The sequence below is a fragment of the Sorex fumeus genome, unplaced genomic scaffold (assembly GCF_029834395.1).
Source record: "Sorex fumeus unplaced genomic scaffold, SorFum_2.1 ptg000029l, whole genome shotgun sequence".
NCBI classification, from domain to species: Eukaryota; Metazoa; Chordata; class Mammalia; order Eulipotyphla; family Soricidae; genus Sorex; species Sorex fumeus.
This window is the reverse complement of record NW_026606086.1, coordinates 5,576,756-5,598,398: the sequence shown is the minus strand read 5'-3', so window position 1 is coordinate 5,598,398 and position 21,643 is coordinate 5,576,756. Positions and strand designations below refer to the sequence as shown.

Genomic DNA, 21,643 nt, shown 5'->3' with positions numbered 1-21,643 from the left:
ATATTAACAAATTCTTTAAAATTGAGAAATGGTCATTAATTAGCCCATGGTAAACGGTATTAATGGTGTCATGTATGTATCTCACTGGATCCAATCAGAGATGGAGAGAGGGGGCTGAGGCCCGCATGAGGGTCCCTACCACAGAGGCTCTGGGCGGGGCCCAACACAATCCAAAGAAAAAGAACAAAAGGAAAAGAACAATTCCTGTGGAACTGTGGAGCCAGCCGAGACTCTGAAGCATATTGTGTTAGAGTCCATCGGCTGGACTGCATAGCGATTCCTGAAGTTATCTGCTGCCCTGACACTCCAACGCAGACTCACAGTACAGGGAGCACTGAGCCTGGGACTCACAGGACAGGGAGCACTGAGCCCAGGACTCACAGGACAGGGAGCACTGAGCCCGGAACTCATAGGATAGTGAGCACTGAGCCCGGGACTCACAGGACAAGGAGCACTGAGCCCAGGATTCACAGGACAGGGTGCACAGAGCCCAGGACTCACAGGACAAGGAGCACTGAGCCTGGAACTCATGGGACAGGGAGCACTGAGCTCTGGACTCACAGGACAAGGAGCATTGAGCCCAGGACCCACAGTATAGATGGCACTGAGCCTGGGACTCACAGGACAGGGAGCACTGAGCCCAGGACTCAGGACAGGGAGCGCTAGCCCGAGACCAACAGGACAGGGAGCACTGAGCCCGGGACCCACAGTACAGAAGGCACTGAGCCCAGGTCTCACAGTACGGGGGAACACTGAGCCTGGGACCCACAGGACAGAGAGCACTGAGCCCAGAACCCACAGTACTAGGGAGCAGTGAGCCCAGATTCACAGTTCGGGGGAGCATTGAGCCTGGGACCCACAGTATGGGGGAGCACTGAGCCCAGGACTCACAGGACAGGGAGCACTGAGCTCACAGGACAGGGAACATTGAGCCCGGGACCCACGGAACAGGGAGCACTGAGCCCGGGACCCACAGTACTAGGGAGCAGTGAGCCCAGATTCACAGTATGAGGGAGCACTGAGCCTGGGACACACAGTACGGGGGAGCATTGAGCCCGGGATTCTCAGTATAGGGAGCATTGAGCCCGGGACTCACAGGACAGGGAGCATTGAGCCCAGGACTCACAGGACAGAGAGCACTGAGCCTGGGACCCACGGAACAGGGAGCATTGAGCCAAGCACCCACAGGACAGGGAATACTGAGCCCGGAACCCACGGGACAGGGAACACTGAGCCCGAGACCCACAGTACTAGGGAGTACTGAGCTCAGATTCACAGTACAGGGAGTACCGAGCCCAGATTCACAGTATGGGGGATCACTGAGCCCGGGACTCACAGTACAGGGAGCACTGAGCCTGGGACCCATGGGATGGGGAGCACTGAGCCAGGAACCCACAGGACAGGGAGCACTGAGCCTAGGACCCACAGGACAGGGAGCACTGAGCCCAGGACCCCAGTATGGAGCAGTCAGCTCAGCAACGGCTACTCTGAGCTCTCAGGTCTGAATATGTGGGTCAGGAAGACTCTTACTGGCCCTTTGGTGGTCCTTCTGGGGCCTGGCCAAGGCCCCTCCAACCTCTTGTGACTCAGTTTCCTGGGTTTTAACAGCCTGCTAAACCGGTGTGTGAGAATGAAACAGAGATGTCCACCATTTTCAGGAGGTCTCAGACTGTGTGGCTCTCTCCGTCCCCCCATCAGCACAGAGTGTCCTCAGCGTCCAGGGCCTGCCAGCTGGCCCGTGATGACTGAGCGTGTTTGTGCTCTGCGTGTTTCTGCCCCCAAGTGAGCGCTCAGTGACTCGGGTTTCTGCTCTGTTCCAGGGTTTGTGGTGACGCAGCTGGTGACTTCCTGCGGCTCTGACGGGCACTCCATGGCCCTGACCGAGAGCGGGGAGGTCTTCAGCTGGGGCGATGGTGACTACGGGAAGCTGGGCCACGGCAACAGCGACCGGCAGCGGCGGCCCCGGCAGATTGAGGCCCTGCAGGGGGAGGAGGTGGTGCAGGTCAGCGTCTCCTGAAGCCACGCGGTGATGGGCGCTGATGCGCCTGCGTGCTGGGCAGCGATTTCTGTCTCCCTGGGGCAGATTGCTCCAGGTCCTTGCCAAAACTACTGTGGCCTGTAGTTCCTGCCGTATAATTCTCTGTGTTTCTGCTTTGCCCCACACCTGGCGTGCTCAGGACTTTCGACTGGCTCTGTACCTGGGATCACAGCTGGTGGGGCTTTGGGGCCGGCCTTAGGCCAGCCGGGTTCCAGGCTGGGCTCAAGGCAGAGCCAGAACCATCGTGTTCTCTCAGCCCCACCTCTTGATACCCTGATGGTAGAAGAAACTTTGCTTTTAAACAGACTATCATCAGAAAGGCTGGACGTATATGCACTTACGAAATTCTCAGTGATCTAATAATGTAGTCACAGCACCTGCGTTTCCCAAGAATGTCCTGCCTCATTTCCTTCCCTAGCCGAAACCCAACATTTCTAGGCTGGGCACCATGTGACGCTTGGGGGCCCCCAAGGTTTTCCAAAGAGGTCGCAGGAGGGCGCCAGGGGGACTGGGCAGGGAGGGGCACTGGGAAAGGGTGGGTTGGCTGTGCTGAGCTGCAGGCCACTCTTCAGAGCAGCTGTGTTTCCTCGCCCTGGGGCCAGAAGGGGGTTCAGAGCCTCGGGCAGAGGGAGAGCACTTCCGGTCAGTGCGAGGTTTGTTCCTGCACTTTCCTTTCAGAGCGCCCCCTTCTCTGAAAGCGTCTCTCTCTCTGATGTCCCCTAGATGTCCTGCGGGTTCAAGCACTCTGCAGTGGTGACCTCGGACGGCAAGCTCTTCACCTTTGGGAACGGGGACTACGGCCGCCTGGGCCTTGGGAACACCTCAAACAAGAAGCTCCCGGAGAGAGTGACCGCGCTGGAGGGGCATCAGATCGGACAGGCAAGGAGTGTTGTGGCACTGTCCGGCTTGTGCTCACTTGGCCACTGTCCAGTTCATGCCGGCATGTCCCCTGTGTGTCACCGATTGCTTTCAGGAAGACAGTCACCAGTCAGTCATACTTCGCATCACGTTGAGTTTATTTTTCATGATTTTTTTTCCCAGTGTGAAATTTCACTGTTAAAATCCATTTAAATGTTTTTGTCCGACATTTTATTAGCTAGTTGTTGCTCTGGAGAGCTGGCAGATTACCAGAAGTGTCCTGCCCACACGGCAGAGTCTGGCAAACTCCCCATGGTGTATTCAGTATGCCAAAAACCAGTAACAATGATGGGCCTCATTCTCCTGACCCTGAAAGAGCCTCGAATGTGGCACTTTTTAAAATCTCAGGGCTAGGACAAAGGAGATGTTACTGGGGTTACTGGGGCCTGCTCGAGGCATAGATGAACAACAGGATGTCCAGCAAGCTGATGAAGGTTGAGGGTGTGGAAGTGCTGACAGGGTTTGGCACAGGCTGTCATGAGTCAGCAGCCGCCCTGCATGCAGGACTGTCGGAGGGAGAGAGCGCGGGATCGTGCTGGCTTCTCTGTCCAGCCCCGAGACTGTTGCTGGGCGAGGGATGGTTTCCATCCCTGCTACCCCTCCACACCACACACCCCGCGGTCCTTTGCACACTCTTAGAAAGTTCTTGTTTTTGTTTTTTGACACTTTTTAAAAATTATTTCTTTGGGGAACATTTTTGTTAACGTGTTGAAGGCCATGAGGCCAACAAAAAGTCTGTGGGGACAGGGCCAGGATTTTCCTGCTCAGAGAGCATGTTAGAGTGCTGTGCTGTGCTGAGTGTCTGTGGGTTCGAGCGTGCCGCGCTAAGTGTCTGTGTTTAGAGTGTGCTGTGCCGCACTGAGTGTCTGCTCTGTGCAGGTGGCCTGTGGCTTGAACCACACGCTGGCGGTGTCGGCCGACGGCTCCATTGTGTGGGCCTTCGGAGACGGCGACTACGGGAAGCTGGGCCTGGGGAACTCGACCGCCAAGTCTTCACCTCAGGTCAGTGCTCTTTGCGGCCACTTGCCTTGGGTCTCGCCCTGTGGTGCCCAGGGCTGCTGCTCCTCATGCCAGTCAGTGCTGGGGTTCCACGCTGAACACATAGGCAGAGCCGGTGCCCGTCCCCAGGCTCGCTCTGCAGCCCGGTGCTGTCCTGAATCTTCAGAGTCAGAAAAGTTTTCAGTGTGTCACTCTTTTCAGTGGAGAACAAAGTTTCTCTTTTGCATTTTTGTCAATTGTAATGAAGTTGAAAGGCTTTGGGGAGGGAAGGGGGGGGCAGCTGTCAGGGCACGGCCCTCAGGTATTCCCTGATGCCCAGCACCCACAAGGGTGGGCCCTGCCTCCCCTACAGAGAAGCTCCTGTTACTTGCTCTTGTTTGACATTGTAGATCTTAACTTAGTAGCTAACCTGAGTGTAAAAATGCCATGAGGGCAGCCTCTGTTCTCATACCCTGAACCTCCCAGATGGAGAAATGATCACAGATATCTGTCCAGGACATCTAGTGGGAGACACAGAGAAATGACCACAGATATCTGTACGGGATGTCTAATGGAGAACGGGCACAGATACCTGTACAGGGTGCCTAAGGGGGGAAATGATCAGATATCTAACAGGGGAACATGGGTCATTTTTTGTATCCCTCTGTGTCCAGCTGCCCTTTATCTTATTTTTACCACTGAATTATAAAAATATGCTTCTTTTAAAAAAAATGGTAGGAATGGAAACCAGATGTATAAGAGTAAATGAGAAGCTCTTAGACAGTTCTTGCTCTGCAGACCCCCCAGTGTGGTTGTCTCCCGTGAGTCTCCTTGATGGGTTTAACGAGCAGTACAGCTTACTGAACTCCATGCATTTTGGGTTTGCTGTCAGGTGCTGTCTTGATAACCCAAGACGTTGGTGAGGACTCAGCTAGGCATGCCAGATGCCAGGACGTTCTCTCTGGGGCTGTGCCGAGCAGTTACTGTGCCTCTTCAGGCAGAGAGCCTCTGGGTGGGGTGACCCACAGCTTTGCTCACCGTCCGATGGTCTCCTTCAGGCTCCTTTTTCCTTCTCATGTGAGACCCCACGTGCTCCTGCCTTGCACCCCTCCCCCGCTCGGGCAGGAAACCAGGCAGTGCAGGAACCCCATTCAGGGATGTGGGTTTGCCAGGACAGGTGAGGCTCTGTTGCCATTTCCCTCAGAGCAGCTCCTGCATTCTACTCGCTAATCAGCAAATTCAAGGATTTTCTTTCCCCCTTTTCCAAGCATGTGCCTTGTACTTTTATTTTGTAGAAAATCGATGTCCTTTGTGGAATTGGAATTAAGAAAGTCGCGTGCGGGACTCAGTTTTCTGTGGCGCTGACCAGAGACGGTCACGTGTACACCTTTGGGCAAGGTACGTGTTTCCGGGGCTGTCACTTGTTCTGTGTGCACAGAACTCCACCTTCAGGCTCTGTAGAAAGTGCTCCCTCCAAGAGTCCTTACTTCTGTTCGGGGTGGTGTGTCGGCAGTAGGACCTCACCACTTAGCTGTGTGTTGGCTTCTCCACCATGTCTTTGCCGGAGAGAGTGGGGAAGGGGAAGCCCATCAGCCTCCCCTGGAGCTGCCTGCAGCCGCCTCTCCTGTCCACCCGTGGCCTGGTCTGTGGCCCTGCAGAACCGTAAAGGCTCAGTCTTGGGAATGCAGAGCATTCGGGAGGCCGTGCCCATGGCAGTGTAGGTGTCTTCTTGACACGTGATACTGATGTGACGGAGAGGAAGCGACCAACTCTGCCGGGAGTGTCTGTGGTTTCCAGCCTGGAAGGCACCTCTTGCCGGCCTAGGCAGACACAGTAGGAGCTTGGCTGCAGCTGTGCTGGGTTGGAGGCGCAGACTCGAGGCATGTCTGGAGTCGTCGGGATTTGAACCCGCGACTCCAAGGGGTTGGTTGTGGAGATGCAGAAAGGCAGGCTTCTGCTAGGCCCTGGGAGAGTGCAGACTGCAGGGCAGAGGGGCGGGTCCCTGAGAGGAGCGGGAGAGGCAGCAGGAAGCTGCCTTGGTCACTGGGTCACTGGTACCCGGGGGTTTTGCTGCAGGGCTTGGGGTAGCCACACACAGCTTCAGAGGACAGGCCAGCCAGCGGGCCTCAGCAGGGGCTGCGTGGATAGGTGAAGACCATCTAGGTGCGGTGATGTTTGTTCCCACATCTCAAGAGCTTGTAACTGGGCCAGTTCTCTCAACTCTGAGGGTGACAGAGGTGCCTCCTGACCTGAAATAAACTATAGTTTGGCTCAGTTTCATTACCTTTGTGAATAAGGAGACTGAGGTTGAGAGGAACCACATCCCACAGTGAACTGGCGCCATTGCCGTGGCCCACAGGTGTGAAGGTGCTGTCAGGACACTGCGCGGCCGCATGTCACCCACCCGCCTCTGCCTCACTCTTCCAGACCGCTTGATAGGCTTGCCGGAGGGACGAGCGCGCAACCACAACCGCCCCCAGCAGATCCCGGTGCTGTCCGGAGTGGTCATTGAGGACGTGGCGGTTGGCGCCGAGCATACCCTTGCCCTGGCATCCAGCGGAGACGTGTACGCCTGGGGCAGCAACTCCGAAGGGCAGGTGAGTTCTGACCCTCATGCTGCGGTAAATGGGAGTCAGCAGTCCTCGTTGGGAAGCGGGATAGCTAGACTCACATTTTCCGCCCAAGGCCCTGAACCCATCTCTTTGCCTTGGGACTAACGGTTCTGCCTCTCTTGAAGATGGCCAGTTACGTAGGGGTTTGCTTGGTGGTTTTTTTGCTGTTGTTTCAGGGTTTTGTTGTTGTTGTTGTTGTTATTTTTGCTTTTGGGGTCACACCCGGCAATGCTCAGGGGTTACTCCTGACGCTGCACTCAGGAATTTCTCCTGACAGTGCTTGGGGGGCTTTATGGGGGGCCAGGGACCGAACCTGAGTTGGCCAAGTGTAAGGTAAATGCCCTCCCTGCAGTGCTATCACTCCAGCCCCCCGCCAGGTACACTCTGTATACCAGAGTTTAATGCACAGCTGATGGACGGTTCCCAGTGAGGCAGGGCTCGGGTGAGGTGGGCGGGCTGAGTCTCATGGTGGGCGCTTGGAGTGAGACTCTGCATGGTGGCCGTGATGTTAGTATATGTAGGCTTTGGTAATGCTTGTGTGACATTTCAGCCAGGCTCTTGTCTTTTGAGTGGCCCGGTGGTGCTCCGGGGACTCTGTCCAGCCTGAGGTCAGTGGCTGCCCCTGGGGTCAGCGGGGTGGAACCTGAGCCTCTGCCTTCAGGGCCTGTGCTTAGTACTCAGAGCCCGTGCTCGCCCTCAGTGCTCTCAGAGCTGTGCTTGGCCCTCAGTGGACTTGGAGTCAGTACTCAGTCACCAGTGAACTCGGAGCTGGTACTAGGCACTCAGTGGTCTTGGAGCCAGTACTCAGTCATCAGTGCTCTCAGAGCTGGTACTTGGCTCTCAGTACTCAGCACTGCTCAGCCCTCAGTGCCCTCAGCCCATGCTCGGCCCTCCGTGTTTTGGGGACTGGCACTTGGTCCTCAATGCTCTCAGAGTCTGTGCTCCGCCCTCAGTACTCAGCACTACTTGGCCCTCATTGCTCTCAAAACCCGTGCTCAGCTCTCCGTGCTCCCAGAGTCTTGCTTGGCTTAGTGTTCCCAGCCCGTGCTTGGCCCTCGGTGCTCTTGAAGCCTTGTTCAGCCCTCAGTGCTCTCTGGCTCTGCCTCAGCTTGCTGCAATGAGGAAACTGCTAACACACAGGAACGTCACATTCTCCAGCATAGAGCTGGTGCTGAGGAGACTGTCGGCCCTTGGCACCGCCTTGTCTCTCGCTGTTGGGGCCTCTCAGATGTCAAGCCCCCCTCTCTGATCCTCGGACAGGAGTCTGGGGGTGAGACTCCTTGCACACGGGCTGGCCGTGTCCAAGCCCAGGCGTCAGTGTACGTTGGTGGCTTGCAGGCCGTTGTGTGTGGGGGCCTTGGAGCGGCTCCATGTGCTGCTCAGGAGCCTGGGTCCCGGGATGCCCGGGCAGCCCAGCCGGCGTCTCTGCTCAGCCCTGCAGGATTGGGGCAGCGGGGCTGTGCCTGGCCGTGCTCAGGACCACCTGGTGCTGGGGTCGGTTCTCCCTCTGACCCTCTCAGCCCCCTGGTACTTTGGTATCAGGAGAGTCGGTCAGGAGAGTCGGGGCCATTCCCGGCAGTGCCGGCCCTTTACCCGGGTATTCCGGGAGCTGTGTAGTCCCGGGGTCAGAGTTGGACCCCCACATGCAGAGATGCACCCCGCCTTCTGCGCTAGCTCTGTAACTGAGGCAGACTGTGAGAATTCCACTGTGAATCTCCATGCCGGAGGGGGAGTCCACAGCCTGACTCAGCTTCTGAGACTCATTCCGTAGATTGGAATGACTGTTGCAGAAAGGTATGGGCCGCGTCTGCGGTGTGAGGGCCCTAAGAGAGAGTTAGAGTCTGTCTCAATTGGGATTTTTGCTTGGACGTCTTGTCATCTAAGACAGATTTCATCTCTGCTGTTTCTGATCAAGTCTGTTCATTTGTGATTGGTTTGCAGCTTGGCCTGGGTCACACCAACCATGTTCGAGAGCCAACCCTGGTTACAGTACTCCAGGGGAAGAACATCCGCCAGATCTCAGCTGGCCGCTGCCACAGTGCTGCGTGGACTGCCCCGCCCGTGCCGCCCAGAGCCCCAGGTGGGTGGCAGGAGCCGTGCTCCCGGGGGTCAACTCTAGGGGGTCTCCCATAGCCCCCAGTGGGTGGTTCTCCCGCAGCCCCAGCTGTGCTGGCTGCCCCCGGGGTCCCACCGTGCCTGGCATCAGGCAGCAGGATCCCCCTCTGCATCAGGCAGAGGCTCTGTGCAGCTTGGCTCTCCGTCAACACCCGTCTGCACCTCCCAAAAGAGGAAACACTTGCCAAGCAAAAGGTTACTATTTGGGGGGCCAGAGCAGTAGGACAGTGGCTCAGGCGCTTGCCTGGCACACAGCCAACCCGGTTCAGCCCGTCACTCGGGGTGGTTCTACCGGCATCACCAGGGCCGCAGAGCTGGGAGGATGCCCCAAGCTCTGCTGGGTGTGACTTCCACCAAAAGTGACTATTTTGAAGGCAGCGGCCAAAGCGGAGGAGTATCGGAAACTTCTGACCTTTCTGAGGTTCCTTTTTCCTTTTCATCCCTTTGGTAGGACCCACTTCCAGCAGTGCTGGGGCCAGCAAAATCCCCCACAGTGATGCTGGGACTCAGCTTCATGCAGACCTGAGTGCCACCTCTCAGCTGCCTCTCCAGCCCTCTCTCGAGCTTGCTAGTATCTGAGGCTGACAATAAAGATGAAATGCTCAGATGTCAAATCCCTGCCCCCACCCCTCCACCCACATGCCATCATGGCCCACGGTAGTCTGTGCCGTGATGTCTGTGCGTCCGTGACCCTTCATGCCACTGCAGCTCAGGCACTGGGCCCTGCTGCCTTGTTGTTTGTTTTTAATTTATGGTGAAATTTTTATGCACCTACAAAAATATTTTAAAGAAAACGCGTGTTTGTGTAATGTGTACCTGACTGTGTCTACTCTGATTGGGTCTGTCTCTGCCCTCACAAATCACCCATCGCCTCCGTGTGCCACTTATCATCCTTACACCTTTCTTCCTGTTGGGGCTGACCTCTGCCAGGTGTTTAAGCCCTTTTTTCACTTACTCTCTGGTATTCTAAGGAAACCTTCTGAAAGCTCCCCATTCTCTCCCTTTTTTGGTCTTTACTGGTCACTGGTTCTTGGAAAAGGCACCCTGGAGGGTTATTTGGGTTGGGTTGGTTTGGTTTATGGGCCACACCCAGCAATGCTCAGGACTCACTCCCGGCTCTGTGCTCAGGGATCACGCCTGGCGGGGTTCAGGACTGCATAGGGAGCCGGGAATCGAACCCAGGTGAGCAACGTGCAGCATAACATCCTGTCCACTGTAGTGTCCCTGGACCCTCGGAGTTGCTTTTTGTTTCTTGTAGATACACTGAAAGAGCGAAGTAGGGCTCTAGCAGGTTCCAGACAAGCAGGAAATGGTTGCAGTACCCAGACTCCGGCTGGGGTAACGTTAAGGCTCAGATTGTGCATGTGGCCAGCCTGTTCCCCGCCCTTCCCCAAGACTGCCAGGGGTGGCCCCCAAGTTGCACCAAGTCTTCAGGCACTGTTGGCTGAGTCTCTGAGTGGGATCTCCAGGCTGTGAGCCGGGCATGAGAACACCCCAAGGACTCCCCCACAGAAAAACAGCAAACCCAAACCCAGAATGATCCGTGCTGCCCACAGTACCAGCCGCCCCAAGTCTGTCCTGCTTCCAGAGAATCGCACTTCCTGTCCAGAGGGTGCGGGGCGAAGGCTCAGACCTGGACACGCCCGCAGTGAGGCCAGACTGAAGCTGGTGCTTGGGGTCCCAGCAGCAAGAGGCCTGCCACACCAGCTCCCGTGCAGCTCCGGGAGAGTGCCGGGCTCACAGAGCTCAAGGGAAGGCAGCCTTTCTTTCGGTGTTGATAGTGGTAAAGCCCCTCTAAGAACAGGTAAAGCCTTCCGTGCACGTGTTTTCAGGAAACGGAATCAGTTGGCCACCATGTTTGTGTTCCTTTGTACCATGGCACTGTCATTCCTTCCCCAGAGTCCTCCCTCGGCCCTCTCACTGTCCCTGGCCTTTCTGGTCAGATATCTAGTGACCATACCTCATGGCGTCACTCTGTTGAGCGTGCTTTTCCCAGAAGTGCCCACGTAGCCCAGCCCAACCCTGTGCTGTTATGACGGTGATGTCGTTTTGGTCTGATAGGAGGAACTGGGGGCTTGGGGGGCGTCTGACCAGCATGTGGCTCCACATTCGACCCCCAACATTCCTGATCTATCTGAGCTGCCCCGGGCATCCTGTAGGCCCTCCTCCCCCAGCACCCCCGAGTTGGACCCCTTTTAAGGAAGAGAAGGTGGAGGCCAGAGAGAGCAGAGCCAAGGCAGGGGCATCTCCTGTTTGATTCCCGCCACCCCTTGCGGTTCACCAGATACCTCCAGGGGTCGCTCCTGGGCACAGAGTAAGAAAGAGCTCCCCTCCCCCCCGCCAGAGGAAAAACAAAATAATTTAAGATTTTGTTTTTGTTTTTTATAAAGGGACTGCTTAGGTCTCATAATTAGATGGAAGATAAAGGAGGGACGTTTCCACGCCGAGTCACAAAACGTGTACAGTTTGGAATAGCTACATGAGAGCAGTAACAATGAGTCAGTCAGTGGAGGTTCGATACGCGTGTGCCAAGTGTCTGTCCCAGGCGCCGGCTTGAGGTTTCAGGGACTCTCAGCCGGGGCCCTTGTGTGCGCCGTGGCCGGCAGGGTCCCTGACGGGTTGCTCCTCTCATGCAGGCGTCTCGGTGCCCCTGCAGCTGGGCCTGCCCGACGCTGTGCCCCCGCAGTACGGGGCGCTGCGGGAGCTGAGCATCCGCACGGCCCGGACCCGCCTGCGCCTGCTCTACCACTTCTCCGACCTCATGTACTCGTCCTGGCGGCTGCTCAACCTCAGCCCCAACAGCCAGGTAAGAGCCTGCCGTGCACGAGAGACGCGGGAGGGCGCTCGCCTCGCACTTGGCAGCCCGGGATCGAAGCCCAGCACCCCATGTGTTCCCCCGGGCCCGCCAGGAGTGATCCCTGAGCGCAGAGCCACGAGTAGCCCAAAGCACCACTGGCTGTGGCCCCGAATGAAACAAAAGCCAGCAGTTCTTTCCCCTTGTCACTGCCGCTCTGGGCTAGTGTCCCGCCTCTGCACTAGGACGGCCTGTCGCTGAGTCCTGTGTGGACCAGAGACTGTTTGGGTCGTTTAAAGCCTAAAAAGGCAGGAGTGGGTGAGCGTGCATTTCACAAGGAATTCTGAAATTCAAGCACAGAAAGCGGGTGTCGTTGCAAAGTTGTTTTAATGAGCCCTAGACTTAGGAAACTTCTTCCTTTACTCACGAATGAGCATTTGGGGTTCTCCGGAGGGAGACTGGCTGACCTGCCTACCCATCTGTCAGTGGTATTAGCGGGAAGCAGGATGGTCCTGCCTGTGGAGAGTGAGTCAGCCATGGGGTGGGCCCTGTGGATAACCAGGAGCAGCCACTCATGGGCCTGACAAACCACTGTCAGAATCTGCCGGGAAGCAGGATGCCGTGGCAGGGCACCAAGTGTCTTCAGGGCATTCATGAGGGGAAAGCACTCTGGTGAAGACGAGTGAGAAACACCAGCAGGTTTTGGTGTCATCTCGGTAGTGCCAGGAAAGAATGCCTGCACACTTAGAGACGCGGCAAGGTGCACCGAGATCCGGGACATTTTCATGTCTGTATCCATGTGTTTCCTTTTCTGTATTTTTCAAAAAATTAAAAATAATAAAAAGGGGGGAAATAACAGTTACTAATACCAAGGTTTTAAGTTTTGCAAAGTGCATTTCAGAAAAAAAAAAAGTACATTTTGAAAGTACGATGTGGTGTTCCTTTGCGTGCCTAGACAAAACCACCTCCACGAACTTCTCTCTGTTACAGAACAGCACCTCTCACTATAACGCCGGAACGTGGGGCATTGTCCAGGGGCAGCTGCGGCCTTTGCTAGCCCCGAGAGTCTACACCCTCCCCATGGTACGCTCCATTGGGAAGACCATGGTCCAGGGGAAAAACTACGGGCCTCAGATCACTGTGAAGAGGATATCGACCAGGTCAGCTGACACGTGTGTGTGTAGCCCTGACTCGCTGGTGTTTGTTCTTGAGCTATGCCCATGGTGCTCAGAGGGTACTCCTGCCTTGGTGCTCAGGAGTCACTCCTCGCGGTTTTAGGATCAAATGGGACTGAGGAGTAAGCCTGGCTTGGCCGCATGCAAGGCAGGTGTCTGCCCGCTCGACTATCTCTTTGGCTGCCGTTGCCAATGTTGTCACTGACTAATCTCTGGGAGTCTTGTCCCCCTCATGGTTTCCTCTGTGAAGAGGAAAGGAACAGGCCTTACGTCAGCATGATCACCCTGGGCCGCTGAGCTGTCCTTACGTCAGCACCATTACGTGGGCCTGTCAGAATTGGCCTCTTCATTCACTGATAGATGATACCTTCGCAGGACCTCTGGGAATTCTGGAAAGGGAAAAGGAACTCGAATCAGGTTTCACTGTCTTTCCTTTCTCTCAAAGGGGCCGTAAATGTAAGCCCATCTTTGTCCAGATCGCGAGGCAAGTTGTTAAACTGAATGCGTCCGACCTCCGCCTGCCTTCCCGGGCCTGGAAGGTGAAGCTGGTGGGAGAAGGCGCTGACGACGCTGGCGGCGTGTTCGATGACACGATCACAGAGATGTGCCAGGTCTGTGTGTGCAGCGTCCCCTCCGAGGGTGGGGGCCACTCCCCGTTTGCGCGCCTTCTCCATGGGCCTTGTCAGCCAGTCGCTCTGTCAGCAGGTGGCCTAGGCAGGGCTCGTGTGGTGCCGTGAAGATTCTGTACTGAGCTGTGTCCAGCGGCTAGCATCCCCCGCCTCCCCATCTGCCGCTCTGTAATCTGGCCGAGGACACGGTGATCTGCGCTTCAGTAACAGGCGAACAGGCTGCCCACGGGCTGCCACTTACCCTGGTGCTGTCACGAGACCCCGGGAAGTCAGAGCAAGCCTCAGCTCCCAGCTGAAGCTGTGCAGGGCATCCGTGTCAGGCCAGCCTGACCCTGCCTGCTCCGCCGCACCACAGGGTTCTCCTGGGAATTCCCAGGACTGAAGGAGCCAGAGGCGCCCTCCCACTGCATCTCCCTGACCTCCACACTGTGCTCATGCACGCTCCAGCTTCTGGCCTTGGGCTGGCTCTTTCATCTCCATTTTTGTTCTGTAAAATATTTTGCGAGTGAGGGAACTCCTCATTTAATTTTATATTGGAACCATAAATTCCTCAGAATATTTTCAATCCGATCTTTTTCTTCTCTATATGAATTATCATTTCTCAAAAAAAATTTTCCTTTTCCTACAGGAACTTGAAACTGGCATTGTCGACCTTCTTATACCGTCTCCTAATGCCACTGCGGAAGTGGGCTACAATAGGGACAGGTAAGGCCATCGGTTGGCGGTGGCAGAGGCGGTGACGGCAGATTTATTGAGGTTTCCTCAGAGCTTGACACGAATTATCCCTTGGGATCCTTGCTGTGACCCTGAGGAATCAGAACTGTTAATATTCCCTTCATCAGATAAAGAAACCAGAACACTTCTTTCTTTTTTTTTGCTTTTGTTTTTGTTTTTGTTTTGGGGCCACTCCTGGTGGCGCTCAGGGATCGCTCATGGTGGTGGTCCGGGGGCCAGGGATCAGACTCAGGCCAGTCGCATGCAGGCAGCGTCCTCTGGCTACCCACCCACTGTCCTACGGGTCCAGCCCCTTATCTGTTCCGTATCTATACTGGGACCAAGTCCGTTGTAACTGAGAGTCTGGGAGACTCATGCCTAACCATGAAGCTGACATCCTTTGTGCTCCTTAGTGCCCCACGTCCCCTCAGTAATTTTCTCTGTCAGAGAAAGTCAAGTCATAGCATCTTGCATCTGCAATTACGCTTTTTTCCATCACTGTCACTGTCACTGTCCTCCCGTTGTTCATCGATTTGCTCGAGCGGGCCCTACAGTAACTTTGTGAGACTTGTTGTTACTGTGTTTGGCATATCGAGCTTGCCAGGCTTTACCGCGTGGACGAGATTCTCTTGGTAGCTTGCAGGACTCTCCGAGAGGGGCAGGGCAGAGAAATCGAAGGCGGAGGAATTGAACTCGGGTCAGGCAGGTCGGCTGTGTGCAAGGCAAATGCCCTACCCACTGTGCTATCACGCTAGCCCCTTTTTTTTTCATATTTACATTTTTTTGAAATTTTGATCTTGTGTCATCAACTTGATTGGAGAATTTCCTTTAGGGAACGAGACATCCTGGGTCAGGTACCCTAAGGAATCACAGAGCGTTCCTATGCTCCTTCATAGTGCTCTGAGGCCAGCAGGGTTGGCCTGCGCCATCCGCGCCCTGGCCCAGCCCGGGCGGGGCTGCCGTTCCTGGAGACTGGTTCGAATGGCTGAAACACTGGCACTCCATTGCACTCCCCTGAGGTCCTCGGCCACCTGCAGCTAGCCACAGCCGGGCTGGGCACCTGGACCCAGCCGGAGCTGCTGGCTTGTAAATCTCCGACAGAGAGGAGTGCGGTTTTGCTTGAAGTATTGCCTTTCACTCTGCAGGTTCCTCTTCAACCCCTCTGCCTGCCTCGATGAACACTTAATGCAGTTTAAGTTCCTGGGGATACTCATGGGGGTGGCCATTCGGACCAAGAAGCCCCTGGACCTGCACCTGGCCCCGCTGGTGTGGAAGCAGCTGTGCTGCGTCCCGCTGGCCCTGGAGGACCTAGAGGAGGTGGACCTGCTCTATGTGCAGACACTCGGCAGCATTCTTCACATTGAAGACAGCGGCATCACCGAGGAGAATTTCCATGAGGCAAGTTGTGACCTGCGGCGGCTGGCCAGGCTTCCCGGCGGGAAACTGCGGCGCTCCCGTGCCCGCCTTGGCCGGCCCAGGCTGTGTCCCCAGCAGGCCATGGTGGCCCAGGCCCCCGCCTCTACTCTCTGGCTGGGAATCTGGTCTCCCCGCCGGGCAGCCAGAGCTCAGAGGACGCCTGGGGTGGCTGAGCGTGGCAGCACTGTGTGCCGGAGAGACTCAGCGTCCATCCCACAGCCACGTGGACATCGCGTCCCTGGCCCTCGGCACTGCTGAGTGTCACCCCACAGCAGTTAACAGGAAGTCAGGATCTTACCCGTGTGCTGTACATATGTGTAATTTGCTTTCTGTCGCCATTTCCACCACTTAATGAAAACTCTCCTTCTTTTGCTAGATGATTCCTCTTGATTCTTTTGTTGGCCAGAGCGCTGACGGCAAAATGGTTCCCATAATCGCTGGTGGAAATAGCATCCCGCTCACATTTTCCAACAGGAAAGAGTACGTGGAGCGAGCCATTGAGTATCGGCTCCATGAGATGGACCGGCAGGTGAGGGGGTGTACCGGGGGGGCACATGTGGGCACGGGCGGCTGTTCCCGCGGGGGACAAGTGATGAGTCCACATCCGTACTTCAGGCATTCCGAGAGCCTCCTCGGGCCTTATCTGTTTGCCTTACTCAAGGCCTGGGGCCAGTGATGGATGGGTCCCGGGAAAGCCTGAGGCCACGGTCTCAGCTCGGACCACTCAGCACGGCTGTCTCCCCTCTGCCATTGTCCCTGCTGCTGTCCCTCCTCCAGCAGCTGGTCGGGCCCATGAGAACCAGTGCCTTAGGCTGCTCGTGTCGCTTCCGCCCTCCCCAGTCCCTCAAGCCCATTGAGGGGTCTCCTCCACAGACGAGCTGCAGGGCCGCCTCTCACTGCGGAGCCTCTCGGGTGCTCTCTGTGCTTTCTTGGTGCCGCCCGAGGAGGGAGGAGACTTCACTGTGAGCACCGGTGGATGCCTTTGCTCTTTGCTCCTGCTTCTCCTCCGCTGCCCCCCCCCCCCCCACACACACACACTGCTCAGCGACGAGGGTGTGAGTGACTGTAGGATCAGTCTGTTCAGACTCGAGTTTGTCTCACATGCTCCAGCCTGTTTGTAGGCCCCTGCGATGGTTTCAAGCTTACTCTCCGCTCAGAGGCCCTTTGGTAATTGGCAGCATATGATTCGGCACCTTCATTCCTGGTCACTTCTCAGACTTTGTGTCTCGTCCAGTGAGGAATTGTGACCAGAGCATGAGCCCTGGCGGCAGCGCACACTCCACAGCCATAACAGCGTGTGTCCCAGTCAGAGTATGCCTAACCCTCATCAGCAGTGGACTGCAGTGTGTGTGCTCTGGTGGTCTGTAGGGAAAGTCGCCGTTCGGCCGAAGCCTCGACCCAGGGAGATGCAGTAGGCGCCTCAGCAGAGCCAGACCCCCAGCAGGCTCACCAGGCACCACTGCCCTGCCCCGCCCCGCCCCACCCCCAGGAACCCTCCATCCTTCCCTTAGTGACCCCAGTTGTCTCATCCCAAGGCAGACAGCCCACCTGCAGCCGCAGTCGCCCCAGACAGCATGGGTTCCTGCCCGTCTGTGTACACCAGCTTGTTGCAGACTGTGGCTCCGGCCTTCCTTTGGCCGTCCCTGGACATGACCCCCCTGCCAGCCCAGGTTCATGCCGGCCACACCCCCAGCATAGTCCTCGCAGGCCCTCGGGTTGGTTTGGGTTTCCGTCAAAGATGAGCTGTTTCTGAAGTGAACCCTGAGCAGTGCCAGCCCTGCAAGTGGAATCTGCAATGCAGATAATCTGTGGTTTAGCAATGTACATTTCTAAATGTACATAAAGGTAAAGGTAAAGGTAAAGGCCCTCCCCTTGTTCGTTGATTTGCTCGAGCGGGCCCAGTAATGTCTCCATTGGAGACTTTGTTGTTACTGTGTTTGGCATATCGAATACGTCACGGGGAGTTTGCCAGGCTCTGCCATGCAGGCGAGATACTCTCGGTAGCTTGCCAGGCTCTCCGAGAGGGGCGGAGGAATCGAACTCGGGTCGGCCATGTTGGCTGCGTGCAAGGCAAACACCCTACCGCTGTGCTATTGCTCCAGCCCATGATGTGAGGGTGATCTGGCTGCGACATCTGTCACCCCATTGATCACCAGGGTTGATTCGGCTGATCTGGCTGGCTAGGCGGGTGTCCCCTTCCTCCCTCACCGCTCCATGTGCGTCCCTCCTGAAGCTACGTGCTCGGTCGAAGAGGACGGCCTTCCCCGAATAGAGCCGGACCGGTCTTCGGTCGAGGGTATACGAGTAGCTGCGTTCCCCTGCTAGAACCTCCAAACAAGCTCTAAATGTACATGTAGGGACAATTTTCTTTCTTTTTAACATTTATTCTGGATTGAGATTCTGTGGTCTTTAATTCAGTTAGTGATGGTCTCCCATGCATATAATTCTGCCACCACACCATCCCCAGTGGACCCCCAACATACTCCCTCTCGGCACCCCACCCCGTCAGCTGAGTCATGTGGGTCAGGTCTCCCCTTGTGTTGCCTTTGGTGCTTTGTCGCTCCCTCGCATGTGAGAGGTTGTTGTCTGTTCCTTTCCTCTGGCCGACCGCTCAGCGTGAGACCTCCTACGCTGAGTCGCACGATCTTGCTCGTCCTTGGCGCTGCAGAGTCTTCCTGTCTGTCTGCCCACCCCCACTTCGCGACCCACTCCGAGTTGGACATTGGGGTGTTTTCCTAAATGACCCTGCTGGTTTCTGTCCTGCCCTGTCATTGGCCTGTGCTGAGGCAGCAGGACCCGAGCGGTGGCCGCCACATGCATCTTCCCGTCGTCACCTGTGTCAGAGTGCCCAGAGCCCCGAGTCAGTCAGGAGAGCCCCTGAGGGGTTCTGTCGTCCAGCTGCCCCGCAGGACTTCCATCCTCGCTTGCTTCTTTTCCCCGATTGTTTCACAATGAGCAGAGATGATGTTTACAAAATGGATGTGTTTGTAAATGATGAGGAAGTGGGAGTGGGACATTTCCTCCAGGGGTTGCCCCGCTGTGAGAAGACTGAAGACCCCTGGGAGAGGCTTCTGAATGCAGCAGCTCAGAGACAGGGTGTCTGCACTGACGGACCCCTAGGGCTCCCGTGCTGGCTCGCAGGGGAGCTGGAGAATCCAGAGATTTTCCGTGTGCGTGTCCATGTGCGTGCCCATGTGCGTGTCCGTGTGCATGCCCGTGTGCGTACTGTGTGAGTGTCCATGTGTGTGTCCGTGTGCGGGCCCCAGTGACCCCGTCTGCCCTGCGCAGGTGGCCGCGGTCCGAGAAGGCATGTCCTGGATCGTGCCCGTGCCGCTGCTGTCCCTGCTGACGGCCAAGCAGCTGGAGCAGATGGTGTGCGGGATGCCCGAGATCTCCGTGGAGGTGCTGAAGAAGGTGGTGCGCTACCGGGAGGTGGACGAGCAGCACCAGCTGGTCCAGTGGTTCTGGCAGACGCTGGAGGAGTTCTCCAACGAGGAGCGCGTGCTCTTCATGAGGTTCGTGTCCGGGAGATCCCGCCTGCCGGCCAACACTGCGGACATTTCGCAGAGGTTCCAGATCATGAAGGTGGACCGGGTGAGTGACCCTGCCTTGCCCTGTGGCAACCGTACCCCGCTCCCAAGTCACCTGCCAGCCCTTGCTGGATGCTGAAGTTGCCAGATTTGTCTGTTTTGTTGGGGGCACCCCTGGCAGGGTGCAGGGCCTCCTCCTGGCTCTGTGTTCAGGGCTTTTTCCTGGGGTGTACTCAGGATCATAGGGGATGTTCGGGATCAAACCTGGGCTTGCTGCATGCCAAGCAAGTGCCCTGCCTGATGTACTATTACTCCGGCCCAAATTTCCAGATTTTAAACACAAAGATCTAGAGAAAACTTATCCGGAAACATGAGTTCCCTTCAGAAGAGAGCCAGTGGGTATGGGCATCACCCAGTCACAGTGCTGTGTCCCCGTGTCCCTCCGTGAGTGCACTTGCACACTGTGTGCTGCCTCCTCTTGTTCATGAGAGCACAACACTCGGCCCGAGAGAGCTCTGTGGCTGAGCACCCACTCTTGTCTCTGCTTCACCTGGGCTAACACAGGCCCAGGCTAATGTTAACGGAGGCGAGTGCTCAGGAAGTGGCTCTGGGCCCAGGTAGGGCCCGGGTGCGAGGTGCTGCCCTCAGTCCATCACACATGGTCGCTCAAGGCATCCAGGGGACAAATACCCACTGCCCACCCCAGCTGGCGTGTCCCCAGACAGACCCTGTTCCTGCCTAGGCTGTTTCCCTGCTTCATGGTTCTGGACAGCCTCTCCCAGTGTCCAGCCAGTGCCCATCCTTGAAAACTGCTCCCGAGAGCACCTAAGACTTGGTCCAGCTGTATCCGTGTGCTTGTCCCGCACCTTGGGCCCAGCACTGAGCTCCGAGGCTCTGTATTTTGCACCCTTGTGGAGCCTGCCCGCCCTGCCCATCATGCCCACCGTGCCCACCAGAGACTCAGTGTCAGGAATCTGGAGCAGTGCAGTGAGGAGGAGAGAATGGGTGGCAGCTGCCTTCTAGCAGAACCCCTGCCACTGTCTGTCCAGAGCCCCGTGAGGTGCCTTGTGCGGGCTTTGTCTGCTCCCGCGTGTATCCTCGCAGGCCTGCCACAGTTCTGGGCCATCTCTAAGTGCCAGGACCCCCAGCCCTGCTGCCCCCGGCAAATGCGCAGGTGTGGCCCGAGGGTGCGCTCCGCCTTCCCCAACCCTGCAGCCCTGCTGGGTCACCAGGGTGCCCTTCTGGGTCCAGGGCCTGCGTCCAGCCCGAGGGCTCACACTCGGGCCCAGGGGAGTTCCTGGCGTCGCCCACATGGCGTCTCTTCCCTTTCGGGGAGGGGCCCGGGCAGGTGGGTCTGTGCTCATCTCACCGGGGGCTGAGCTGGGAAGCGGCAGGAGAGGAAGCAGCCCGCTGAGGCCGGGCAAGGCAGGCGCTGCAGCCCCCGCCAGCCCGTTTCTGCCGTGACGCCCTGCTCTCTCCGCAGCCCTACGACAGCCTGCCCACCTCCCAGACCTGCTTCTTCCAGCTGCGACTGCCCCCCTACTCCAGCCAGCTGCTCCTGGCCGAGCGCCTGCGCTACGCCATCAATAACTGCCGTTCCATCGACATGGACAACTACATGCTCTCGAGGAACGTGGACAACGCCGAGGGCTCCGACACTGACTACTGACCCTCCGACGGACGCCCGGCGATGTCGGACACGTTCATGGTGACTACGTAGATGCTTAGGACATAAACCGGTATTACAAACAGTGGCCACACCTAGTTCCTCTAAATGTAACAAAGAAATTAGATGTTTTTATTTTTCTGTGATTGTACAAAAAACAAAGTGCTCAGTCAGGTTTACCCTCCCATACTTTCGGTCACTTTTGATAAGTTTGCATGGAGCCATTTTGGTGCATTTTAAGTTGGGAATGGTACATTTTTGTAAACCCACTCAGTGAACATGGAATTGTACATTGTGTATAATTGTTCATTAGAAGGACAGTTTTACATGAATATTCATATATTTATTTTGGTTTAATTTGAATTGCCTGTGCAGGGTTCCTTACGCAGAGAAATAAAGCTGATTCAGGAACCCTCACATGAAGCGCTTTCCTCGCCTCCAGTGGGGCTTCCCATGGCTCCGGGCCGGCCTCACACGCTCCAAGCTTCCCGGCCTGTCACAGGTCTGCCCTCGCCAGACAGCGGCTCTGCATGGAGCTGACAGAGCAGGGCCCAGGGCACTACAGTCCTAGGCGGGAAAGCCCTGTTTCCGTGGGTTCTGCAACCGGCTGAAATGTGATGCAGGCCCCAGGGCCCAGCAGGACAGGTGGTCACAGCATCAGGAGTGGGCCTTGGAGGGTGGCATCAGACAGGGCGGGGCTGGGGTCACTCTGGGTGAGGGGCATGCCCTGGCGGTCCCTGCCGTGGCAGGGCGTGTATGGAGCTGGGGGGGAGGATTGCTGTGGAGGAATAGGGAGCCGGGGAGCCAGCCAGTGCCAGGGGCAGGTCATGAGCCCAAGGAGCAGCTGTGCAGGAAGGTAAAGACCCTGTTGAAACAGGGCCAGAAGCAAGCCCAGCTCCGGCCCAGAGAATCCTGCGTGGGCCTTGGCTTGCTCAGTGTCCAGCACTGGCTGTCCCTCGGCCAAGGCAGCGCTTCGGAAGAAGTGTCTGCTGGGGCCTGACGGTGCCCTGAGGAGGACAGAACGGGTGCTGGGGTTCGAGGGGCAGTCCGCCCTGGGG

At 56.8% G+C, this 21,643-nt stretch overlaps 1 protein-coding gene across 1 annotated transcript in view; it reads left to right on the top strand.

Annotated features, from left to right (window-relative positions):
* The window catches only part of HERC1 (HECT and RLD domain containing E3 ubiquitin protein ligase family member 1), a 161,069-nt gene extending 140,070 nt beyond the window's left edge, over positions 1-20,999 (top strand). Inside the window, exons 64-77 of the mRNA XM_056115813.1 lie at positions 1,821-2,002; positions 2,762-2,917; positions 3,836-3,958; positions 5,230-5,332; positions 6,362-6,531; positions 8,488-8,626; positions 11,298-11,467; positions 12,446-12,615; positions 13,076-13,241; positions 13,888-13,964; positions 15,119-15,371; positions 15,766-15,918; positions 18,678-18,983; positions 20,403-20,999. Coding sequence (XP_055971788.1) covers positions 1,821-2,002; positions 2,762-2,917; positions 3,836-3,958; positions 5,230-5,332; positions 6,362-6,531; positions 8,488-8,626; positions 11,298-11,467; positions 12,446-12,615; positions 13,076-13,241; positions 13,888-13,964; positions 15,119-15,371; positions 15,766-15,918; positions 18,678-18,983; positions 20,403-20,588 — 2,354 coding nt within the window. The 3' untranslated portion in view covers positions 20,589-20,999. The remainder of the gene's footprint in view (positions 1-1,820; positions 2,003-2,761; positions 2,918-3,835; positions 3,959-5,229; positions 5,333-6,361; positions 6,532-8,487; positions 8,627-11,297; positions 11,468-12,445; positions 12,616-13,075; positions 13,242-13,887; positions 13,965-15,118; positions 15,372-15,765; positions 15,919-18,677; positions 18,984-20,402) is intronic.
* The last annotated feature ends 644 nt before the right edge of the window (positions 21,000-21,643 follow it).